The sequence below is a fragment of the Camelus bactrianus genome, chromosome 15 (genome assembly GCF_048773025.1).
Source record: "Camelus bactrianus isolate YW-2024 breed Bactrian camel chromosome 15, ASM4877302v1, whole genome shotgun sequence".
Lineage (NCBI taxonomy): Eukaryota > Metazoa > Chordata > Mammalia > Artiodactyla > Camelidae > Camelus > Camelus bactrianus.
Genome location: NC_133553.1, coordinates 34,877,101 through 34,903,078, shown reverse-complemented (window position 1 = coordinate 34,903,078; position 25,978 = coordinate 34,877,101). Strand labels below are relative to the sequence as shown.

Genomic DNA, 25,978 nt, shown 5'->3' with positions numbered 1-25,978 from the left:
TCTCGCTGTTTGCCTGAGAGCTTCTTAAAGTCAGAGTCTTGTATTGTTCCTATTAAAATTCCCCAGCACTAACCCTAGTCCTTAGCACCTGATAGGCTTGTTAGAAGTGCAAATTCTTAAGCTTCCCTCCAGAACTACTGAGTGAGGAACTCTGGGGGTGGAGCCTGGCAATCTCCACCAGCACCACCAGTGATTCTGACACCCGCTCAAGTTTACCAACCGCAGAGCATCAGCTAGCACTGTGGCTTCCCTTTGTGGAGACTTTGTGTCCATGGGTGGGTTGGTCCAGCCAAAAGTTCCTGAGTAGAAAGGAGAGGTCTCCCTGCCTCCGGGCTGCAACCCTCTCCCTCTGTCCAAGTGACAGGATTGCTTCACCCACTGGGGAGACCTCTGGCTTCCCTGGGTCCTTCCTGCCCCTCCTCTTCCCCCAGTTTCTTCAACCACAGGTTCTATATGCTGCCATCGTCTTGACAGTTGGCATCACCTTTACCAAAAAGCTCCTACTGTGGCCATTGGCCCACCCTGGACTCCTGGTCCCTTTGTGGTACCCCACCCCACCCCCACCCCCACCCCATGGACAAAGCTCCGCTCTCCCTGTCGGTGTTCCCATCATGCCTTGCAGCTGAGGTTCTACTAGGTATGACACCAGTTGCCCTCTAGGGGGAGTAATCTGAGATGTATGATAGGAATTCAATAACTGTTGAACAAATGAAAGGGAGAAGAAGCCTGAGAAGACAATTGACTGCTCTTCTTCCCAACTGCCTTATGAGTACACAGGACAAGAGAAGCTAGAGGAAGCCCCCTCCTCCATGTTCTTCCATCCTCAGGAGCTTCAGATAAGGGATCAGGAGAACAGCCTCTGTTAAAGGAAAAAGGCCTTTCCCCTTAAAGAGTTCTCATTAACGAAAAGAGAAGTGTGAAGAAACAGCCTGTGGGAGGGGTCTGAGCTTATTAAATTTGCTTCCAATTTTCCTACCACAGTAATTGGACTGTGATTTATAGGATGCGTTTGGACAGTGCCTGAAACAGAGAACTATTAGCTGAGCATGAGAGCAGGCATTGCGGAGAGAGCGGGCACTAGGGGGATGGCTTACGAGTCCAAAGATGCAGCAGGTGGAGTGAGGAGGGGAGAAGGAGGGGAAGGAGGGAGGCTGCTGTGGAGGTTTCCTCCCAACAGCCCGTTGTGCTGATTGAAAAGCCACATGCGTTGGCAGTGTGGAACCCCCGACAAACAGGTGGTGGCGGGGCGTCATGTGATAGAAGCCCCAGAGCGGCCGGGAGCTGGATCCCCTATGTGGAATGGAACGGAGTCACCATCTTTCTCCTGGGCCTCTGCCGCATGGAGCCCATGGTACTTTGTGGAGGACAATGGGGTCTACCTGGAGCCTGGGATGACCTAGGTGAGGAGTAGGAGACGAGGTGGGGCAGGCTTTGAACTCCCCATTCCAGGGTTTTTGGGGGCCATGGGGTGATGCTCACCCCCAGGATAGTTTAAAAAGTGAGTGTCTACACTTTCCAGTGGGTCTACTCCTTTGCCCTTTGGGGTCACCAACCTTCCTGTGCCCACCCCACCCCTTATGTAACATTTGACATTTTCACCATCTTGAGATGGAAACCTGCTGTCTTACGTCTTCAGACGTGTCTTTGCTGCGGCTCAGGCTCCCCATCCCCAAGTCGATCCCTGTGAGAAGGGTGGGGACGAGGTGACCAGCAATGGTCCTCTGCCCGTCCCTGCCCCTCTCTTAGCTTTGTTTTCTCATCTGTAGTTGGACTAGATAACCTCAAAGCTTTGTCATTGCGTGAGTGCCACCTGATTGTAGATGGATTTGTTCTTCGCGGTTGGTCTCTCTCTGGATATAAACACGTACATACACACTGCTCTCCCACCTGCCTCATGTAAACACAACACGGGGCGCCTCTTTGGGGCATCCTAGTTCCGAATTTCCCCCCTAAGGCCCATAATTCTGTTAACACAGACGAGAGCCTTAATTTCCAGGGCATGACCCAGGTCCCCTGAGGTCACGAGGATGAAGAGACGTGGCTGCCTGTATGGAGTGGGGTGGGGTGGGAGGGGTGTGCCATAAATAACTATTTCAAGTAAGGAAGAGACAGAGTCTAGCTGGGGGGAGTCTGAGAAGATTTCCTGGGGGAGTTCTGTTGTTTATAAAGCATTGACCGGTCCAACATAGTTCTCATTTTCCAGTCCTGTCGCCCCCACCCCCGTCACCACATTCTGGTGACAACAGCTGGATTTGCCGTCATCCAAGTGGCACATAAAACGTCTGGAAGACATGAAGCCATTAAATGGAGGCACACCCCTGAGAAGGGGGGAAATATTTTGATAAAGCACATGTGTATTTTCGCTGTTGCCTAGCAATGCATATTATGGGCTTGCTTTCATTGCAGGAGAGCAGGTGGTGGGGCAGATGCGCCCGTGAGCTGGGGGCTGGGGCACTGAGAGCTGGGAAGCCTCATTAGGTCCCCTCCCCCTGGCCAGGCTGGGCTTGATTGTTCCCCTTGGCATATCCTCCCGGGCTCTGTCCAGCGCGGTGCTAAATGGTTCAAACAGTGGGATGCCCATCGCTTGCCTGGAGGGAAAATTCCACACTTCGATACATCTCACCAGGAAGACATTTTTCCTTTGCTCCTTTTCATCCTGGGAAATGAAGGGGCCATGGCCCGGTCTGGGATTGCATTTCTCCCTCCTTGTATTTACTCGGTCAGAACGGCTGCCAAAGATCATCATCACCTCTCTCCGCGTACTCGTCACTTAACAGTAATAGGATAAAAATCTTTATAGCTGGAATGGCTAAGCATAAAAAATGTTCATATTCCCTCAGAGTCAAGGCTATTCCACTAGCTCAGCACAGAGTTGGTGATTCCACATCAAGATGGAGGGGAGGGGAGGGGAAACCTATCACAGACACTTAGCTTTGCAAACTAGCTCGCCCATCTGCTGCGTCCTGGTCCCCCTGTGCGCCATTTTTCAGTGCAGGAGTTTGTGCGCCTGCTGGCCCTGGCTCTGAGAGGACTTCACTCCAGGGCATCTCAGTTTCAAGGAGCCTTGGAAGGGGGATAGTGGGAGAAGTTTCCCAACACACTGGAATGTCTCAGCAGGAGAACTGCATCTGCTGGCTTGGGTACCGCTGTTTGCAGAACGACCTGCAGGTCCTGGGAGTGGGTTCTCACCAGGGTGAGGGGAGAGAAAGACCACAGAGACTGGAGGACCAGGGGCCTCTGGGCCAGGATTCCTTTCACTTTCTCGGGTCCCCTGTCCCTGGTGTGCTGCCCTTGCAGGCCCCTCCCCCACCTGCTCTGTGAGTTTCACACAGATTTCGTGAAGGGGCAGCTCTTCAGTTTTTGAAAGGGGACACGTCCAGAAAAGCTACTGATGAGAATTCATCTGGACAAACGGCCTTAGCTAATGTTTTCTCCCACCTTGTTTCCTGGTTAATTCCCACCAACCTGACGTTGCACTGTGCGTCTCACTCACTCACTAATTTTCCGGTTCATCTGCTCATCCATCCACTCAGCACATTTACTGAACACTAACCACGTGCCGAGCTCTGTGCTAGGAACTGGTCCCCATTCTCCAGGTGCTCACGGTCTAGTGGGGGAAATCCACCTGGGACTGATTCCTGATGCTCAAATGTGAATTGCCCTGAGGCCATAGCCTTAATTTTGGAGTTAATGCACAGCATCCCTGTCCTTGATTTTTAAGCACCCATCTCCTGCCCTTTCCCTGGTTTGGGTGTAGCTATTTCTGTCTTGGCCATGGCACAAAACACAGCAGTTAGGAACTTTTCAGTAGAAAAAAGAGTAAAGGAGCAAGGCTGGTATGTGTTCTCAGGAACCGAGATTCCCCAAGTGAGCAAACCCCCAGCTGGATGATCAGAAACTACCTTCGTGCCCCGCACAAGCCACCAGCCCCTCCTCACCTGACAGTCACTCCCCAGGGGAAGAGTGTTCACTTACGCTGGCCTTGAAACTAAGTCCTGGAGCTGAGGGCCAGTAAACCAAGGGGGAGGTGGGATCGTTTCTCTCTCCTCTCAATTATCTTTTTTTTTTGAAAATTAGGTTTTGGGTGTGCACTTTTAAAGGTCGAAGGCTGAGGAGGAAGCCCTGGATTTGCGTTCTGGGTTCTGAGGGGTTCTCTCTAGCGTGCTGAGGGGCACCAGGGTGGCTGGAGTTCTAAGAGGGGGAGGGAGAAGGCATTGATGAGTTTGCTGCCTGTTTCTTTTTTCTTTCTTTCTTTCTTTTTTTTAGTGGGGGAGGTAATTAGGTTCACTTGTTTATTTTTGGTGGAGGTTTTGGGGATTCAACCCAGGACCACCTGCATGCAAAGCAGGCGCTCTACCACTGAGCTGCACCCTCCCCCTTGCTGCCTGTTTCAATACAGCCCTTGCCTGTTACTTGGGCTGTATTGAATCCTTCCAGTTTCATGGCTATTGAAAGATTCCTGCAAAACCAAAATATGTCCCAGGATGAGGATCTCTCTTCATCTTCTCTTAAAGTAAATTTTCTGTCAAAGTATCACATCCATCCTGGAAAGCTCATACTTGGTACATGTACAGCTTGAAGAATTTTTCCCAAGAGAAGTCACCCGTGTTCCTACATCAAGCACCTCGATCAAGGACAAGGCCTTCAGTTTGCCAAATGCTGCCTTTGTCCCCTGCCCCTACTCCCCACCGTAACACTGCCTGGCCTTCAAATGCCATAGACAAGCTTTGCCTGTTCTCGAACCATTTATAAATGGAATTACACAGTCTGTCCTTGGTGTGTCTGGCTTCCCTCAAAATATGTGTGTGAAATCCAGCCACATTTTGCAAGACAGTTTGTTCATTCTCGTTGCTGAATAGTATTCCTTTGTAGGAATATATTACCATTTATATATCTATTCTACTGTTAATGTTTGTTTGAGGTTTTTCCAATGTGGAATTCTTCTGATTAGAGCTCCTGTGAGTAACCTTGTGTTGGTCTTTTGGTGAACAGGCGTATGTGTTTCTGTAGAGTGTATCCATGGCAACTTTTCTAGAGATACTGTCAAACATCTAGGGCAGTGGCTGTGCCCTTTCCACCCCCACCAGCAGTGTGAGAGTTTCAGTGGCTCCACGTCTTTGTTGCCCATCACTTCCTATGGCCTGTCTTTCATTTTAGCCTTTCCAGAGGCTGAGCAGCAGTATCTTACTGTGGTTTAAATCTGCCTTTCCCCACTGATCTGGGAAGTGGAGCAACTCTTCCTTAAGTGTATTGGCCACTTGAATATTTGGTCAAGGGTCTCGCCCCTTCCCTATTCATCTTTCCCTGCACTTCGCTCAAGAACCAAGCACGAAGCCTGGGTCTTAGTCCATCCTTAGTTACCTGCTCCTCTTCTGATTAGCTTTTGGCATTTTGGCCCACACCTTGGCAGCGTGATAAAATGAGGGGGGAAATAGCTGGGCTTAACCTGAGAAGGTCTGGGTCCTGTCTGAGATACTTCCCAACTCTTCAGCTCTCTGGGTGTCTGTTTCCTCACCCAGAAGATAGTTATTAAGGTCACTTCCAGCTCTGTTGCTGGTGGAATATATGCAGCCAGTAAGAACGTGTGGGAAGTGACTTAGGAACCGAATCGAGAGTGGACGCTATTTCCAGATGCAGGACTCCCTCCGGCTCAGCAGCATGTCCCCGCCCCCAAGGCCAGGGATTACTCTTTCTCCTCACACACTTCCCTTCCTACAGGACTCGAGAGCCCCGCAGAACGAGTAGAGCTGTCCTCTTTCATTGTGGCCACGGCCGTTTCCATGCTCAGCCTTCCCCACCCGCTTTGCGCCTTCCCCTCAGTAGAGGTTACCCGACTCCCTCCCTGCTGCAGATCCAAATGTAAGCTGGTTTGACACTGTCTTTGTACTTACCTGAAGGTCTCAGAATCTATTAAAACACAATGACAAGAAAGCTGTTTGCTTCTGGAGTTGACATATCACATGGGTGGCAGCTTGGCTGCAAACTGGTGACCTGCCCACGTTTATCGGTCTAGAATAGGGAGTTGGAACATACAGACTTTTCCCTTTTAAGACCCAGAACGCTGTCATGTTTAGTCACCACTTCCCTCCAGCACTTTGAAGAACCCTTGGCGTGGTTTGATGCCTCTAAGGCTGGAAAGAAACAGGGATGATAGGACTGGCTTGAGGCTGAGGGCACCTGGAGCAATTCCTAAGGAAAAGGCAGAACCTCGCAGCAAGTCCGTAGAATAAGAATAATCACACTTTCTGTTTACAGGAGACTTCCCAGAGCCCTCTCACATCTCTTAGATGTGCTGTCCTCAGTAGCCCATTGGATGGAGGGATCGTTGTCACTTCACAGGGGGGGAAACTGAGGCCCAGGCAAGGCAACTTGTTCACTGAGTGGCAAAGTAGTTCTCCTTGCCATGTGAGCTTTGGGAGGAGGCAACTCTGTCATTTTCTAGCTGGTCCTTGGGTGAGTTACTCAAACCCCCGAGCCTCACTTTCCCCACCTTTAAAATGGGAATAATAATGGTACCCAGGGTTGCTGTGAGGGTGAGCAAATCCATAATCGATGTCAGATGCAGAGCCCAGCCTTTAATCCCTAGTAAGCACTCGGTGACAGTTTGTTGGCTGTGGGGTTGAGTACGAGGACAGCATCAGCACTCAGGCACACATCAGCACACAGAGGGCGCAGGCAGGGAATTTCTGCAGAGAGCTAGCTGCCTGCCTCAGCCTGGGCTCCCGGCACCCAATACTTGACTTGCCTGAATGTCAGACTCACTTTTTTTCCCACAGGAACACAAAATAAGCTCTGAGGCAATTGCGATGCTATGTCTGGTGAAATTTGCACTTTTCAGATACCGGGGATGGAAGCCAAGGCCAGCAGAGGGAGTGATTTAAGGGCGGGGGGTGGGGGGCAGGAAGTATAACGTGTGTTTGACAAGAGATGAAAAGAGCAGAGAGGAGATGACAGCTGCTGGTGGGAGAAGCTGTGGGAAGGAGGCCAGCCGAGCGGCCGCGGTGACAGACAGTGGGATGGAGTGATGTGAGTCCCGGGGGCCGAGGACAGCGGGAAAACTCACAGAGTGTGATGTGACAGAAGAGAGGCTCTGCTGGGGGACCCGTGGAGTCGTGTAGCCAGCCAGGGCTCCATCTGGGCTGGTGGGGGCGAGATCAGCAAATGCGCCCTGTGGTGTCCTTGGTGCCCTGGACGGGAGCAAGAGGAGCCACTTGGAGCAGATTGAAGCTTATTGTATCTGACAGTGCTCACCTCCTGCCCTCCCCTGGCCCTCACAGTGACCTCCCTGATGCCAGCCCGACCAGGCATCGTTACCTCTGTTCTCCTGCTTGCCCGCTCCTCCCTGTCTCTCTTTGATTCATCAGACGGACACATCATTTTTTCCTTACCACAAGCCTCACTGAGCCTGCCCGGGCCACCTCTCAAGATATCAAGGACCCATTTTGCTCTCAGGTCACCTGCTCCATCTCAGGGCAGGTTTATCGTTCACCCTGTGACCTCAGCCCAAATCCTTGGCATCCTCCTCCTCCCTCACCCTCACCCTCACCCTCACTTTGTTGTGTCTGCCTCTTAGATAGCTGTTGGTCCCTGACCTGGCTCCCTGCTCAGCTGCTGCCCTCTCCACCAGGGTGACTGCGGCAGCCCCCAGCTGCCCTCCCACTGGGCTCCGGCCCCACGCTGGTCCATCCTCCACACCTCCTCTGTAGAGAGCATCCCAAATGCGGATGCATCGTTCCTCATCCAAAACCCTGTAATGCCGCCTGCGCACCCCTCCCTGAGGGCACGTCCACCCCAGCCAAGCCTGGGCTTGCAGCTGCCTGACTGTGCTCGAAGGTTCACACCTTATCTTCGGTGCTCTCTCTGCTCAGCATGCTCTTTCGCCTTTCAGGAATCCCGGTTGGTGGCGTCCCTGCTCTAGGAAGACATTTTGCCCCTTCAGGCTGAGTAGGGCGGCTCATCCTACGCACATGCTCACCCCTGACCAGCACCTGTTACCCCGAGTTGCCCGCTTTCCCTCTCCCCTCCTTGAGCAACGCGGGCAGGGACGTGCTGACCTATCTTTGCACCTCCCTCCAGAGCCCGGCACAGTGCCTGGCACTCAGACTCTTCCTCCGTATCAGCTGATGACTGATGGATTCAAAGAGCACCTCACTGGCAAACTATCTACAGAAAGCATCAAGGTTTGCAAGTGCAGGCATGGGAATGAATCCTCAGAACAGAGGGAGAAAATTAAATCACGGGAAATTTAAAACCACCTTCACTCAACAGAAAATTCTCTGTGTTAGCACATAAATCCAGGAACATAATCAGCCAACATTTATTGATCAAACTATTCCCCTGACAGGTGGTAGGCACCTTATATATGTTCTCTCAGTGAAGCCTCACTGCTTTTCTGTGATACTGGGTTTAGAGATGAGGAGAGTGACTGCAGTTAGCGGAGTCACTGGCCCTTGGGAACATCAAGGAGTAGAAACGTGGCCGCTGCCCACAGAGAAGATGGCACAGTCGTGCAGAAAAGGGAGGGAGGCCAGGGAGCCCATGGGAAGCGAGATGGAGGAGCTGACCTGGGCTAAGCGTCACATACCGGTTACACTGAGGCAGCCCTGGAAAGGATGGTGGCTGGACAAGGAGAAGGCGTGTGGAGGTTGTGGTGGAGATGTGACCAAGGAGACATGGACTGGGTTAGGAGGACAGGAAGGCTCGGGCAAGGGAACTGTGGGGCAGGACTGGAGGGTTGACACCATGGCAGAAACCTTGGGATGCGGCCAAGGTTTAGCTTAGGTAACTACCAAAGGTAGGGAGAGTTATGTATGTGAAGAGAGTGTCGGGAAGGTAAATGTGGAAAGAAGGGGAGAGGAGTGAAATGAGGAGCCGTCAGGAGGCCATTGCAGTCCCTCAGACCAAGAGTGTGGGCCAGGCTCGGACAGATGGAAGTGAGAATAAAAGGAGGGGACAGAGGCAGAATTTGGTGCAGGACTGCCTCTGGGATGGACTGACTATCTAGAAGGAAAGCCTGGGGAGTCTTGGCTTCTTGCCTCCCCAGCTCGGACCTTCCAGAGGGCCCACCGTTGTGAGTCCCCTGGAGAAGAGGAGATGTTAGATGCCTGGCCCTCAGCCAGACCATTCCTGAGCTCAGTGTGTGGGTCTGGCTACAACCATGGAGTTACTAGGCTACAGGCCTTATCTCAGTTGCTTCAGTCTGAGGAACATTTACCTCTTTAGGTTAGAGGAGGGAATGACTCTTCTCTGATCCTGTAGCTGGGAAGTCTGAGAAATATCAGAAAGTAGCTCAGGGAAGATCCAGGGGAGACATCCTTCCTTAGCAGGCGAGGGACAGCCCAGACTTGTGACTTTCCATCTCTCCAGAACTTTCCATCATGCAGACTTCTAGGGCAAAGAGGGAGAGAAAGGTCAATGTGAAATAAAGGTTTGCAAGCTGGTGAGTCGGCTGACCATCCAGGGATGTTCTAATGGAGACTGAACTGGTGTGACGTCGAGGCTCTGCTTCTTGCTGACTGTGACCTCACAGTCTTCTCCACGAGAGAGGGGAACTCAGTACCTACCTCAGAAAACGCGCAGATTTAAAGCTCTCGGAAGAATCCCTGAGACATAGCAAGAGCTCGACAAATGTTATCTGTTATTACTATTGTGTAATGTGATTCAGGCAGGGCTAAAATAAGACTTGAAGGAGCCCTAGTCCCAGACACTGAGGAATCTTTTTCAAGGAACACTTCAAAAATAAGCCTTGGCCCACCTCCACACTTCCTGGTCCCAGCGTTTGCCTTTTGAGCACACTCTCCCCTGTGCACACACATGCACACACCACAGGCACACAGCTGCCATCTGGGTGGTGCCTGATACCAACTAACAGGTCCTGGCAGTGTCCTGAGAGAAGCCTCTTGGCAGCTTCTGAGAGCAGCTGATCTCCATGGAGGAAAGGCGCACTTCTCCCTGGTTTCCACCTAACCTCAGTGTTCCACTCACTTCAAAGGGGCTGGTCAACAAAAGATTGAAATTAGTTGTCTGGAAAAACATGGTGGTGCAGAGTGGAGCAATGGTCATTCCTAGGAGGTCAAAATGCAGCCAGAGGCACCTGCATTCTCCAAGTCAGCTCTGTGTTCTGAGCCCAGATTGCATGTGACAGCTTGGGCAGCAGAAATGCATGAGGAGATATATCGAGGCCAGAGATTGGAGATGGAAAACTTATACCAGCTCATTAGCATCAGTAGCACCAGGAACAGAGCACCAGGGGCTGCTGGTTCCAAAGCAAAGCATGAGGATATCCTATCTTCTGGGTTTATTACCCATGCTATCTGCCGAGGGTGGTCGGCCACAGGCTCATCATAATTTAGTGAGACAAACCCTTGAACTGAACTTTCAGATGCCAGTTGGTGAATTAGTGCAGATCTGATTCATGGAGTTTGGGGAGAGGGAGATTTTCTTAAAACTTAATTTTACAATTTATAGTGCTTTTAATTCTTTGGAGATTGTGCCTTGTCTAGTGTTTAAACACCCTTTCTTTTATGAAATAAGAATGATGCTAGGTGATGAGATTTTTAAAATATAACCTTTGCTGCAAAAGACAATGCTGCTAGCCTAGTAATGGTCTCTATAACTTTTTAAACTTTTGTTTTACTCTTATGAAAGAATCCAACACCTAGAAACTATTGTCTGACACTAATATTGAAATTGTAAATTGGATTATCTACAGGCTAGGTTCAGTAATGACCTAGAACATCAATGTCCAATAGAAATAGACGTGAGCCACATATGTAATCTAAAATTTTCTGGTAGTTGCATTTTAAAAAGTAAAATTTTTAAAGCGAAGTTAATTTTAATAATATTTAACCCAGTATACCCAAATATTATCATTTTGACATATTGTCAATGTAAGAAAATTACTGATGAGATATCTTACGTTCTTTATCATATGAAGATTTTGAAATCCCGTGTGTATTTTATACTTACAGCATCTCTCCATTCTGATGCATCTCAAATGTTTCAATAGCCACATGTGGTTGGTGGCTATCATATTAGGCAGTGCAGTTCTCAAAGAAAAGTATGTCTGAGCCATAGTCTGGCAGCCCTATCAGGTAGGATTCAGTCTCTCCCATCTCGCATGAGGAAGCATTGTTCAACCCTGGGACTTTGGTAAACAGGAGGAACATCCCAGCCTTTTAAACACAACCGAGTCTTTTTAATGTGACTGAGAATGCATCAGAGCTGTCCCTAGACGCCAGGTAACTGTTCCAGACGTCTCCCAGGTCAGCCTTAGCCCAAGGCTCCCTGCCTTCCCCACAGGGCGCCATATTTAGTTTTGGTGACTTGTTTGGTCTCCTCTGCATGACTGATCTTGGCACCTCACACAGCTTACCAGTCTGCAGCCTCCTTGAGCTGGTGTCACCTGTAACTTGGCAAGGGACATTTTCTCCTCTGGCTTTACCCCATGGAGGCTTCATCTGCTTTCTCCCCAACTCATCCATCCACTCATTATTCCAACAATTATTGTTTGTCTCCTGTGTTGGGCCATTGTGCCAGGTACTGAGGTTATAACTACGAATATCCTTGCCTTCATTGCAGCTCACAATAGAAGAGACAGAAAAGTAGTTCACAATGCTTGTAATAAACTGCAGTGGTGGAGTGAATGCAGGGTCCTAGGGGGAGCAGATTAGAAATGCCTTGGGGGATCAAGAAATGCTTCCCAGGGGAAGTACCTTCCAAGCCAGAATGAGAAGAGGAGAAAATATTCAGGTCTTAGAAGAGAGGAGAGTGCACTTCAGCTGCATGGGAGGGAGACAGTGCCTGCAGAGGTCCAGAGGGAGAAAGCAGGTGAGACAGCATGTGGCCAGAACTTGGAGGATGTGAAGGGAGAAGTCAGAAATGGTGCCAGGTCACTAAGGATAGTAAGCTGTGATTAGGAGTTTCAACTTTATTTTGTGAGCAACTGGGCAGTGTTGAAACATGTTAAAGATTGGCAATTTGGAAAGATCATTCTAGCTGTGTGCAGAATAGATTGGAAGGGATAAAGTTAGCTAGAAAGTTGCTGCAGTAATCCAGCGAAGACATGATGGGAATACAGAGAAACAGCCAGTTGGAGAGATAAGTAAGAAGGATTGACAGGACTCAGTTTAGTGAGATTGTGTGTCAAGGAGGGAGAGGCAGGATTTGAGAATATCTCTTGGGTTTGGGCACCTGGTAGATGGTGAGCTGGGGAACACAGAAGGGTCAGCAGTCTTGGGCGAGGTGTGGGAGGCAGAGAGTGGATGAAGAGGTCATTCAAGAGAAGATGCTCATCAGATGAAGGTTAGGGGTTGGGTCATCGCAAACAGATGGGAAATTGAAGGACTTCTAAACAAGTAAGATAATCTAAAGAGAAGGAAGACTGAGAAGAGGATGGCTTAGGAGAGAATCGAGGGAAACACCAAAGTTTCAGAGGAAAGAAAGAAAAGGAAAACCAAGAAGAAACAGCCTAAGAAGAGGGGAGCTATGCTAGGGTGATTTTACCAAAGCCAGGAGCAAAGAATCGAACATTTAATGAAATGTATGACCCTCAGCATTAGCTACTACAGAGATGTCAAGCAAGATAAAGACTGATCTAGCATCATAGAGAAGTAATAGGGACCTTGGTGGTAGTATTTTGAGGGGAGAGGATGGCACAAGGGGACAGAAAAGCAGAGGTGGCTAGTAGCCCGATGTGGACTGGGGTCTGGGGCCTCTCTAAACAATCTGACATGCCTCCCCCAACCCCGCAAGCCTGAGTGTTTTAAGAAAACAGCAAGTTCAGTAGCCAAGAGCTAGGAGATCTTAGCTTGGCCACTATAATTAGCAGGGTGACCTTGGCAGGTCAGTTCACTCACTCTTCTGGGATCTAGTTTGCACATCTTTAAAAAAGGAAGCAGCTGGCATCAATGTTTTTTAAACCTGTGTCCTACAAAATTCTGTTTGGTAGGATGTTAAGTGGTAGGCTTGAGTCAATGTATATCCTGTAAATATTTGAGTGTCCATTGTATGCAAGGGATTGTCGGGCAGGGTTTGCAGTCAGAGCTTGGTAAGCAAGGGGCTAGTGGAAGTCTCAGAAGTGGAAGAGTCTCATTAACGTGTCAGTGTGTATTGGTGGATCACCAAGATGGTAATCTGGTATTTTTCCAGTATTTCTCATGTGCCAAACCTGTTTAACTCTTGTAGACTTTATTCACAAAGCGTGCACAGATTTCTGGAGATACTTCCAGCAGCTCACAATACGGGGACAGGCTAACCAGATGATCTCTGTGGTCGCTTTCAGTCCAGTATTGCAGCAACCCAGGAGTTTGTATGGAGCCAAAATAGAGGCAAAGCCTGAGGCTTTAGGGGACTCCAGACGACATGGCGCCTTACATCATAGTATCTGCCTTCCCCAGTTAGCTTCCCAGTTTATCAGCAAAGATTTGTTGGGGCATCCTTAAATTGCCAGTAAAATGAGCTTGCAGAGCTGAGTTCTGGGGTCATTATTTTAATATACAGCCTGCAATGAATAATCATAGTGGAAGTACTCTAAAATTGTCAAGATGGAGGTTTTCTTAGAAATCTGATGCTACTGGAAGTAGGTGGCTAAGAAGTCCAAAAGGTCCTCTGAGGAGCAGGAAGTGAATTGCAGATAGACTGAACCAAGAACATGGTGATGGTACAAGTGAATGTATTTTTGGCCTAAATAGACCCACCCCGAGACCAGGTCCTTTGCCAAATGGCCTTGTGTTCAAGGAATGGAGGAACGTCTGTGATGCTATCTAGGTCAACCTTTCTTAACTGCACTTGTGCAAGAGAATCAAGCCTTAAAGCCCTGCGACATGCATTGCATGAAATGAATGAACTTTTCTTGTATGCATGTGGAAGGTCCTAGGTACGCACCACCCATGGGAGAAATAAGAACAACCCCTAAAGATACTCCTAAAGAACTTTCATCTGTATGTAGGGACCAAAGGCTTCCCATACCCAGCAACATCTTGAGGGATGGAGACCACTAGAGCAGGAATGAAGGGTCCGGTGGGAGCTCTGGAGCTCCATGTGGGGGAGTCGTGATGCCTTTGCATAGCTGTTCCACCAAGGACCAGAGAGAATTTACCTGGGACCCTAGGGGAGTGAGAAACCCTGGGGGACTTGTTTTTTCAGGAGCTAAGTGTTCCTGTATTCATTGTCTGTGCTGCTTAACAAATTACCACAAAACTTAGTGGCTTAAAATAATGTTTATCATCTCACAGTTTCGTGGGTCAGGAATTCAATGGTCCTTTCCTTCAGGGTCTCTCACAGGCAGCGTTCGAGGTGTCCGCTGGGGCTGCAGGCATCTTGGGGTAAGTGTTGGGGAGAAGGCTCTTCCAAGCTCACGGACATGGTTGTTGGCAGGATTCAGTCCCTCCGGGGCTGTTGACCAGAGGCCACACCTAGTTCCTTGCCATGTGGGGCTCCCCGTTGTGGCAGCTTGCTTCAGCAGAGTGTACAAGCCAAAAAGACAGAAGTTGCTATCTTGTGACCTGATCACAGGAGTGACATCTTCTCTCTCTAGCTGCAGTCTGTTCCTTAGAAGCAAGTCACCAGATTCAATCCACACTCAAAGGGATGCGATTCCACAAGGAGGTGGGGACTGGGGGCCATCAGCTACCCACCACCGAGCCCAGCCAAGCTCCTAAGCAGTTCATTCCCTGCCCTGGCCCACTTATCCCCTTCCCAGGATACTAGAATTTAATAACATGCTCAGCAATTCAAAATGTGGCAGTGTAATGAAATAGCAGGTCTCACTGTTAATTTAAGTGTCTATGAGATGCAGGATTTCTATAATATTAAGTAAGGGTGGCTGTTGAGGCAAAATACAGGAGCCGTATATGTTTATGTGGATGAACAAATTAATCTGCATGTGAAATCCCAGTGAAATTGACATGAAATAAAAATTTCATGCCTTACAGTGTATCAGTGTTGCCCATGAAATGAGATTAAAAGGAATTTCTGGTTTTACAGCTGTCATACTTTTTCTACTGCTTGTGTTTTTCTCTCCTGAAGAGTCGAGTTTGAATGGAAAGGCCAGTCACAGATTTGGCATTTTGTAGTTTTCAGTCATCTTCCTTTTCTCCTAAGCTGAGAGTAGGCTTCCTTACGTAGAACTAAACTGGGAATGTATTAGGTGTTCTCAGCTCCAAAAAAGAAATCTGGGCTTCTAAAAACTGGCAGCAAGTTCACGGTCCCTGTCCTGAGGGAAATGACATTCTGGAAAGGTCACTGGTCCAAGAGATTTTCCCCTCACACCTTTCTTCCTCACACACGTTGGCTTTGGGGTGGGTGTTGGTGGCAGTGTAGTCTCAGTGGAACCTCTTCTGTGCTAGCGCGAGGGCACAGTGAGACAGAGATGATGGGAGTGGGGAGGGAGGGAAGCCTGTGCCTCACCCACCTGCACAGAAATCCAGATTGTCACTCCCTTGGGGAAAGTGTTCTCCCAGGAAACCAGCCCCATCCCCCCACCCCCCTTACATCTTACACCTGTTTCCCTCGGCCTTTGTGATTGTAGAGCTCAGACAGATGGTATATGCAGAGAAGATAACCCATGCGTTTTCTCTGCCTGGGTCTGGCCTCTGGAGTGGGTGCTGGACCTGCAGGAATAGGAAGAATGGGCTGCAGCATTCCATCTAGAAACAGAGGTTCACAAACCATGCTTCCTAGCACCTTGTTGAAATCACCCCTGCACCCACCCTTGCAGGCTCCATCTGGGCAGTAAGTGGGAGCCCCTCGTAGGATGTTCCCTTGGCAGCTCAGCCAGCGGTTTCCCTGTCTTCCTGTCGCTACCCAGGAACCGCAGGCAGCCTGTCCCTCCCTTCTGGGCTGGTCGCTGCAACTGCTGGGTTCTAGAGCTCGGTGGAGGCTGCTTCTTGGGGTGGTGTGAGTCACATAGGGATCTACACGGTGTGCAGGGCACAGAGTAGACCTGGCGACAGCTGGCAGCTTACGGATACACTGGTGCTAGGAAAAGTGCTGGCATGGAGAGGTGGTGGCTTGGTGACAAGGATGTGCAGCAGGCCTGGGCTCACTAGCTGCAGTGAGTTACTTATCTCCCTGTGCCTTAGTCTCCTCTTGAGTGAATCCATTAAACAGTGCCCTACCCCCCACAGGGTTACTGTGAGTATTAAATATGCGACATGCTCAGTACAGCACCTGGCAGCAGGGATCACTAAGTAGTCATTTAAAAACCTTCCCTGAAGTGGATAGTTTCATCACTGAAGTGAGAAAGGGCCTGCCCAGGGTACCACCCCAGGCCTGTTTGATTTCTACTATGTCCTGCTGTGTATTAGCCTGACCTCTCCTTTTACTCTAATTGCCCTCAGTCTCTGCTCAAAGGACACCAGAGCCCCTCCTTCAGGAGTTTGCTTTCCAGATACAGAGCCATTATCATTTCTGGACATACTAGTAATAATAATTACACTCTCCTCTCTGCTTCCAAGTTATCGAGTGTGCCTCTCCATCACTCCCACCGATGTTTATACTCCAGAATGAAATCCTGAATGTTTATCATTTAGGACCACGTCTTTTCTTCTGTAAGGGTGACATGCTGTAGGAGGAGGACCAGGTGTATAGGACGTAGAGGACCTGGGTCGCAGCCCCAGCAGGAACGCCACTGGCCCAGCGGGAGCCCTGTTGCCCAGTGATAAAATGGGGATGATGGTGGTCATCATAGCCCTCTGTTTACGTCCACTGCCAGTTTAATGGACTTGTGCAATAAAATAAAAGGCATGTGCACAGCATTACATTTCTCTGATAACTAACAGCCATCTTCGCTTGGTATGTTTCCAATATGCCCGCGTTGGCACCTGTTCAGGTACAGGGACAGGGCGTGGTGGGCGGCAGAGCAGTGATTGGCTGGTGGAGAGACAGAAATAGATGAATACGGAAGCTTCCACCTTGTGCCAGGGGTTAGCATCTCAGAAAACCTCTCTGGAAGCATCCTTGGCCAATAAATGACACTGAACACTTGAAAAATTGATGATTAGGAAGCACTGTGGGACCCACCTGAACTTGGGGGAATTAAACCTTAGTTGAAACTTTCTTTTAAAAAAAATATGAAACTACACGTGGAAAATCAACTCAGAGGAGCGTGCATTATTCAGGAGCTGCTGTGGCAGTCAGGACAGCAGCCTGGGGCTGGCATCTGTCTCCGCACACAGCGGTGGTCCCCCGCTTCCTCCTGGCTCCACCCCCACCCCCATCTTTCCTGCTTACCAGCTCTTCTTTCCAGTAAAACCCCTGAATCTTTAATAAATTATCAACCTGCTTTCTCGACTGTCTGCCGGCGCCAGATCTCAGTGTTGGCAGCCTTTTTCATTCCCCGGGTGCCCCTAATAGATCCTACTGTTTGATGACTCTTTTAGATCCTCTCACAGAAAGCCCATAAACAGGCCAAGCCAACTCTCCTCACTGCAGCCAGTGTTAAGATTTTTTCCTGGCCCCATGGCCTTGTTACTGTCAGTGAGCAGGGCTCATCCCTAAGCAGGGCTGTGGTCCCCTGGGCCTTGAAGGGCAGATCTGCCCAGTATCAACCCCTCGGACTCCTGTGCCCTAACCAGGGTGAGTTCACAGCCTGACAGTAGAGACCAATCCCATGTTAGAAGTCGTGGAAACACTCATCTCAGCCACTCACCAGGTATGTGACCTTGAGTGAGATTCTGAGCCTCAGTTCTTCTTATCTGTGGAGTACAGGTTCTCAGAGGCTGTTGTGAGGGTCAGAGGAGACAAGGATGCGTCCAGGCACCGTGAACTGTGAGCTGGGGTCGGAGGAGATACTGCCAAATGCCAGGAGTGGGGATGCCCATGCTTCGGAGCTATGAGGCACTTTCCTGCTGCCGGCCTGCCCTCCCTGGGCCTCTGCACATGGGAGGTGCTTATTGGACTCTGCTCAGCCTCGAGGAAGAGCCCCCTGTCCTTTATCCCCCAGGAGCATGAGGCTGGAGGGGGCAATGCCCAGGAGCATAGCAACCCGGGCTCTAGCTCATGCCTGTTATGCCACCAAGTTCTGCCCAGTTTAGGACATTGGACTGGGTCATCTCCAAGCCCCTTCCTTTTCTGAACTCTGACTTTGTAGTTCTAGTCCAGAAGCACTGAACATTGCCTGGAGGCTGGTCCAGCCACTATATGGTTGTGATAATAATCATTCTCGCCACCATTTACTCATCAGCTATGAAACTCCGGGAGTTTTGCCAGCATTCTCTGCAGTCTTCACAAACAAGCCTGAAAAGGAGGTATTTGTGCTCATTTTACAGGTGACAACATTGAGGCTCAGAAAATGTAAAGGACATGCCCACAGCCAGTTTTCAGCAGATTCGACATCACAGCCCCACTGCCTTTAAAACACTGGTGCTTCACTCTTTGCTCTGTTCTCCTCTTGCCTCTCTGGGCCCCTCACCCACCATTGGACAGGGCAGAACCACTCACCAAAGATGCCTTTCCAGCCCATGCAAGATATGGCTCCACCCACTGGGAGGAGGAGTCTGCAGATTTGAACTTGATGTTAAAAACATTGGTAGTTACTATTTGTCAAGCATCTATTATTACCTAGCATGGTAATAATCTAGGGGAGGAATCGACAAGTTCAAAATTATTGTCTCCACTTCCCAGATGAAAAAACTAAATGAGGCTTAGAAAAGTAAATTCGGGTGTCCAGCCACACAGTGGAGCCTCAGCTGCAGAATGGGCTTTGCGATATTTCGTTCAAATCAACCACGCTTATTGGATGTCAGCTACAATCAAGGCTTCTGATAACTGATGCTCTGAGAACTTTAGCAGGAGAGCCTTGGGCCCAGCCGCTGTTTTACAGATGAGCAGACAGCAGCCTGGAGAGGTGGGTGGTTTGCCCACTGTCTCGCAGATGGTCAATGGTATCCAGACACCCAGGCCAGTATTCTGTGAACAGAATATTCACTCGGCACCCAGCCTGAGGGCCCAGAACTGTGCTGTGATGGGGATGCCATACCCCATTTCCATCCATCCGTTCCTACCTCACCCTGTGAGATTCAGCACCTCCTTCTCCATAAAGCCTTCTTCATCAGCACCCCAGGTGGAGGCCCCCCTCCCTCTGCTCTCCCAGCACCACGTGTGTGCACACTGCCGGTCCCTGTGCGGCCATACACCTGCTGTCCAGCTGGATGCTTCTAAGGCAGGAAGAGTGTCCCTGTCCCCAAAAGCTCTCTAAACAGATAACTCCCAGTACCTCCTGCACCAACTTGCCCCCGAATAACTTACCTCACAAAAGCTGGGACTTGGGATGTCGTTCCTTCCCAGGGTGTGGAACAGAAAGCCGTCTCCAGCATGGGGTCCTGCTTGACCCTTGGCACAACCCGGGCAGTGCGACCTTCTCGGTCATTCTGCTCATCCATGTTTTCGCCCCTTCTCTGGTGGAGACAAGGAGGTTCTGCTAAGCTCTCTGCTTTCTCACCTTCCTGTGAAGAGACACATGATTGTCCTTTTGCTCCCTGACATCCACCGCATTCCTTCTGGCGGTGACCATGCTCACTACTGCCTGCCTCTCTGCCTGGGCCCCTCCAAGCCCCTCCTGCCCCCACGGACCCTGCAGCACACCAATTGATGGATCCCCCTGACCCCAAGTCCACCTTCCCCAGCCACCTGCCTTCCTCCCTCCCCACTGCTCCCAACTTAGACTCAGGTCTGTGTCTGAAGATAAGCAAGTCCAAGGCCTCTTCTCACTGGGGGGCTATTTCAAGACATTTTCTTTACCCTTTTATAATGCTTATTTAATGCACAACATATCACCCCCAAACCTTAGTGGCTTAAAACAGCAGGAACCATGATCATCTTTGTAGTCTGTGTGGGTCAGAATTCGGAGCATCTTGGCTGGGCAGTTTTGTCTTGGAGCCGCTGGAACTGCTGTCATCTGATGGCTTGACTGGAATTGGTGGACTCACTGCCGAAGTGGCTCATTCAGACTGGCTGTGGGCAGGAGGCCGCTGTTCCTCCACACGCCAGAGTCTCCCCACAGCGCTGCTTGAGTGTCCTCATGGCACGGCAGCTGGCTCCCCCCGAGGGGCCGAGGCAGGGCCTACAGTGCTTTTGTGACTTAGCCTTGGAAGTCCCACACTCATTTCCATCGCATTCTATTACTCATACAAGTTTGCCCTGATCCCACGAGGGACAGAAGGATACAAAGCATGAGGACCAGTAGGTGAGAATCTTTGGAAGCCATCTGGTTACAGCACCTTTTAAAACCATAAACAGCTAAGTCGTCAGCTGACCTAGGAATACATTTCCTGAATTTCTTTCTCTCTGTCTCCATGAATGGGGATCTGGTATACTTAATTCTTGTTCTAGGGACATGGAGCTAGACAAAGGTCCTTTCCTCAAGGAACTCATAGTCAACTGGGGGAGACAGTCCATCTTGAGAAGTGCCAGAACAGAGATATGTACAGAATTATGGGAGCACAAAGGACATTACTTACCTGGGGGAGTATGGAACATGTTCCCAGAAGATGGGATATTTGCTCTAGGTCTTGAAGGATGAGTAGGAGTTCAAGTAGAGAAAAGAGAGAGGACACTGCTCCATGCAGAAGTAATAGTGGGAGCAGTGGCAGAGAGTTATGGCAGCAAATGAAGCTGCCATTGTGATAGGGAGTTTGGACTTTCTACCTGAGGGGCCACCAAAGGCTTCCAGCCAGGGGAAGGCCCTGGCAGAGCTGTGTGGTGGACTGGACATGACTGGCGGGGGCACAGAACAGAGGGCAGAGGCAGGAAGGCTGGTGAGGAGGCTGCTTCAGGGACCCCCCAGAGGAGTAAAGACTCTCTGAGCTGGGCCCCCAGGGAGGGTTTACTAGTAGGTGGAGCTGATGTAATGGGGTGAGAAATTATCTGTGTGGGGGCTACACAGGAAGGCCTGAAGGTCATAATGTACCTTCCACTGTCTCTTCCCCTGGGGCCTTTATTCAGTGTTGCTCTTGTAGGAAAGAGTGTTCAGAATTATCAGGGAGGCCAAAGGGACGTCAGGCTCGTTGGCCTAGGACTGAGGTCCTTAAGTGTTTTAGGCCACAGACTTCTTTGAGAATCTGCTGAAACTATGAACCATCTTCCCAGAAAAAAAAACAAAAAACCATTTGCATATACAACTTTGCAAACGATTTCAGAGAGCTCACATCCCGCTTGTAGTCCATCCTTGGGTGTCCGGGCCCCAGATAAAAAGCCCCAAGCCTGGGAAGAAATTAGAAAATGGAGAGAGGAAATGTCTGACTCTCCAAACATCTGTTATTTACTTCCTCGTTTAATATCCCTGAAAGAGCGAGAAACAGGAGGAAACATTTACCCGGCGATCGCCCCTGGTGTCACCAGCCTCACTTGGTGGGTTTATTTCCATTATTATCGTAATTTCCGAGCTGCGGGCTACAATTTTCACTTGCAGTGAGGTATTAAATTGAAATTACCCCAGATGTAATTGTCATACAAATGATCCTGGACACAGGGAAATGAATGCTTTTTCAAGATGGGGTGTTATTGCGTATGTTGGGTTTTAGGGCTCTGCCTCTTTAAACAGGCTGGATTTCGGTGTGTGTGGCAGGAGGTCAGGGGTCAGCATGGCGTGGGGTGGGGTGGGGTGTGGGAGCTGCTGGCCCAGAACAGGAACACGGTGAGGCCTCAGCAGACTGGGCAGCAGAGCCCAAGACTTGGAGGTGGGCTTATGTGGCTACTAGGAAGCACTGTGCAGTAACTCAGGTGGGTGGAAAGTCCCACATTTATGTTCCATACATCAGCTTAATTTGGCTCCGTGCCCAGGTTCCCTCGAGGTGGGGGGAGATTCAGCTCTAATCATTCTCAGAGCATCCTTACCCCTCTTAGGGCCAGGTGAAGCCCTGGGGTCTCACCCAGTGCTATGCAGCTGGGGCGCTCCCCATCACCTGGACACCAGGCATCTGTCCACACAGGGGGTGCTCTTGGTTCCAGCCCTTTAGATCTGCTTTGCCTCTAAAGGCCTTCTTGTTCCATTGCCTTTCCTCCCCAAGATGCACGCTGCTTGTATACTGCAAGGACCTCCCCCCGACCAGCATCATCATCACCTTCCACAACGAGGCCCGCTCCACCCTGCTCAGAACCATCCGCAGGTAAGAGCCTTCCCGTCTGTCAGCCCTCAGCACTTAGCCAGGGTGTGCCTGCTCACCCGGGGACCCGTTCAGGCATCTCTAAGTATCTGCTAGGCCCCGTTTGGCACACTCCACGTACATCCACTGCTGGTCACTCCTCACACTCCTATGAGGGTGGCTATTATCCCATTTCTTAGAAGGAAAGACAGAGGCCTGGAGCATTAGATGACTTGTAGAAGGTCACTGAGAGTCACAGAATGCTTGGTCCCAGAGTGCTTGCCCTTAACCACTGCTCTAGGACATTACTTCTCATTTTCACAGCTGACGAGGAAGCTGGGTCCCCTTGTGGCTGAGTACATACTCCGCCGCAGCATCAGGCTGGGAGTAGTACTGGGGTCTGCCTCTCCACCGCCTCCCACACACCCAGGGGCCATGGTGCAAATCAGAGCAGCCTAAAGGTGATGGCTAACGTTTGCTTTTTCTGCCATCACCTTGTGTTCCAGCCCTGTGCCCCCTCGGGCCTCTCTGCCCACCCTCTGCTCCTAGTCTGGGCCATGCCTTTGCTCTGATAGACATATCCTTGCTGTGTGTGGCCTTGGACCTGCAGGGAGTTTTCCATATGCAGAAGTCCCAGTCCAGCCCTCAGCAGACCTCCCTTACAACACAGATGGGGCCCTGGAGACTTGGCCCGGAAAGCCTCACCCTCGTTCTCAGAAGACCCTGGTTGTTTCAGCTCCCCATCCCCATGCTGTGCCCCTTCCTCTCCTCTGGAGCCCTCTCCCCCCAACATCACCTGGCCTGCCCCTCCTCACTCAGTCGCCAGCAGCACTGGCATCTTAGGTGGTGGTCACAGCAGCCTCTGGTCACTAAGTCCCCTGGTGTGTAGACACGCCTTGGCTCATGCTCTCAGCTGGGGAGGTGAGTGGCCACTGCTGTGCCCCCTTTGCAGCTGAGGAAACTGAGACCTGAAGATGCAAAATTAAGGCCCCGAGTCACTCAGCTAACACTGGTGAAGCGGGGTTCTGACCCTTGCTCTTTGATCTCAGAGTTCTTCTCAGCAACCTGAATAGGCAAGGCCAGTCCAGTGGTGGCCTTCAGCACCCCTGGGGAAGGGGTTGGAACCAGGATGCACCCAGCCACGCCTCCAGCAGAGCGAGGGGCTGGCCCTGGGGTGAGGGGCTGGCCCTGGGGTAAAGTGCCCGAGGTACCTCCACCCACCTGGGACACATAGCCCATTGGAGACCATCTGGATCTGCTAGCACATCCTGATCAGATGGTCCCCTGATCCCACAGAGAAGGAGGTAAGATTAAACATGGACCAAAGAGAGTACAACCTAGCATAGCAAAATCTCTTGTCGTTTCCATCAATAAGCCACACCTTCCCCTCTCCCTCTCGCATGGGCATGGCTGTGGGCAGGCGGGACTGTCCAGGGATGGGAGGACATCAGCAATAGGCCCGCCCTGACAGTGGGCACCACGTCTTCGGTGCCATCTGTCACTCATGAAGAATGTCCTTCACAGTGTCTTCACTGTGTCTCTTAGAAATGCCTTCACAGTGTCTCTTAGAAATGCAGAGAAGGCCCAGCCAAGACACATGATCTTCAGCCTGGCGTTTCCTGCATCCACGGTGGCAAATGGTGAATGGAGGCCAAAGCCACGGAGCTGGGAAGGGCAGGAGCCAGGACTCGGGTCTCTGACTTCCTCGGTGGGAATGGGAGACAGCTCAGCGTGCAGCCCCAGCCTCTGTCCACTGAGGCCCTGGTGCCCTGCCCTCTGGAAGGGGCCTGAGGGCCCATCAACACCACCCTTTTCAGAAGGCCCCACGAAGTACCAGACTATACTCCAGACTCTGCTGGGCCCTTTGCTGAGAGAGCCCTGATCTCTTTCCTGCCTCTCTGAACCACGCCCCGCAGCCTAGACCTGAGTGTGACACACAAAAACAACAGAATGGGGGCCCAGGAGCCAGGTGTGACCAGACCAGTGTTAGCATCATTAGCAGGTAGGATGGAAGTGAATTTCAAGGGGGAGACAAGGAAGCTTACTTCCAGGAACTTCCATGGCCAGGTGTCACTTGCCTTGGGAATTCGTACCTTCCGTCCACGCCCTATGCTGTCACACAAATAAACCACTAGCCACTGAGAAAGAATTGAATGAGAGCACTTCCTGTCTGCCTTTTGTCATCGATGAAAGACTCTTTCTAAGGTGTCTTTCATCTTTAACTTTCTAGAAATCTGATGGCTTTGCTTCCAGGCTCTGGCAGAGGAAAGATGCCCTAGGAACTGGGGAGGACTGAGTTGCCCTCTCCTCCCTCCCACCCAGCGCCCGGCCAGGCCTTTGTCCCTCTGCCTGTCCCTGCCCAAGCCCTCTGCCCCCTGAGCTCCTGTGTTAGCCAGGAGGCTGGGGGCTGGGAAGATACACATGGGGTCACTCAGAACCAGACAGAGGCACAGTGGGTGGGTGTTGGGGAAAGGGAGAGAGAGTCACAACCTTGATGAACTAGGGGACTTTCCTCACTTAAGGACGGAGCAGAGCCCTGAAGAATGGTTTGTGTGTATGAAATGAGGAAATGTGTTTGAAATTGACTGGTGTTGCCGTGGATCCCAGTGCATCTGTGAGACCCAGGGCCGTCCCCTTCCTTCTGGGGCACCCTCCGGCCGCATGCTTCCCTCGGGGCTCAAGTGTGCACAACTGACCGGTTGCCACCCCAAGTCTCCGTGCTGTTGCTTTTTGTAACAACTGAGATTGAGAGAAGCAGTCTCCCAGGCTCAGCTGTTAAGAAACTGGGTTCTGGGGCCAGATTTGCCTGCTCTGCCCTTACCAGCTGTGTGACCCTGGGCATCTCCTTCCCCTCTCTGCCTCAGTTTCCTTTTCTGCCAAACAAAGACCACTGATAATAACTACCTCACACGATTGTAGAAAAGGGTGAATGAGTTCAGGCAGGTAAAGGCCTTGGAAGAGTGCTTGGTGCAGAGTGAGCCTGGACAGGTGACAGCGGGTTCTGTGAGGCACCTCCAGCCCAGGTGGGCAGCTGGGTTCTAAGGCCCTGGCTCTCAAGCTTGAGTGGACATCAGAATCCCCTAGAGGGCTTGTTAAAACATGGTTTCTTGAGTCCCCTCCGCAGATATTCTGACTCAGTGGGTCTAGAGGGAGGGTCTAGAATTCACATCCCTAACAAGTCCCTGGGTGACGTGATGGCTGCTGACTCTGGGATCACACTCTGAGAACCAGGATCATCGTGATTATCAATACCCAGACTGCAGAGCAGCCGCTGTGTGCCGGGCACGGTGCTCAGCCCTTTTCCTGGGGCTGAGGAAGTTGTGGTGCTGACGGCTCAGTTCTTACAGGAGTTCTCCAGCTAGTGATTGGCGGACAGACAGACACAGCACTTGAACCCAAGTCAGTCTGATTCCAGAACGACTAAACTCAACTGTCAACCAGCCTCAGGTCTTCATTTTACTGGTATTTCTGGAGCCTTTGATAAACGCTGCCTGCATAGAGCCCCATGCAGTTCACAAAGCGATCGCAAATGCATTTCCTCATTTCATACACACAAAAGCCTGTGAAGTAGGTCAAGTATTAATATCACCTGCCTTTACAAGGAAAATGTAATTACAGATGGAAATGAAGGCTGGGAGCAGTCTGGCGTCATGCACAGGATCGCACAGGAGTAGATGGAGGAGGCTGCCTGGCCTCCCACGCTGCCGTACCTGCCACCTCTCAGGGTGCTCGGAGGTGGGGGGTAGCCCGTGGTTAGGGCTCAGCAGGCAGAAGGTGTAGACACTGATGGCAGCCGCCCTCTGGCAGAGAGCGGAGCTGTGGCTAGAAGACCCAGTTCTGGGATAATTCCCAGAGCGAATGTGACCTGGACGCACCCGTGAGGTGGGCTCTCACTC

The 25,978-nt window shown here is 50.8% G+C and overlaps 1 protein-coding gene across 4 annotated transcripts in view; it reads left to right on the top strand.

The window, feature by feature from the left end:
• GALNT14 (polypeptide N-acetylgalactosaminyltransferase 14) overlaps positions 1-25,978 on the top strand; it is a 257,205-nt gene that overhangs the window by 125,105 nt on the left and 106,122 nt on the right. For all 4 annotated transcript variants that reach the window (XR_012511842.1, XR_012511843.1, XM_074378672.1 and 1 more), the window contains exon 3: positions 22,008-22,106. Coding sequence is in view for 2 of the 4 variants with exons in the window: in XM_074378672.1 (XP_074234773.1) it covers positions 22,008-22,106 (99 nt within the window). In the remaining 2 variants the exon portion in view is untranslated. The remainder of the gene's footprint in view (positions 1-22,007; positions 22,107-25,978) is intronic.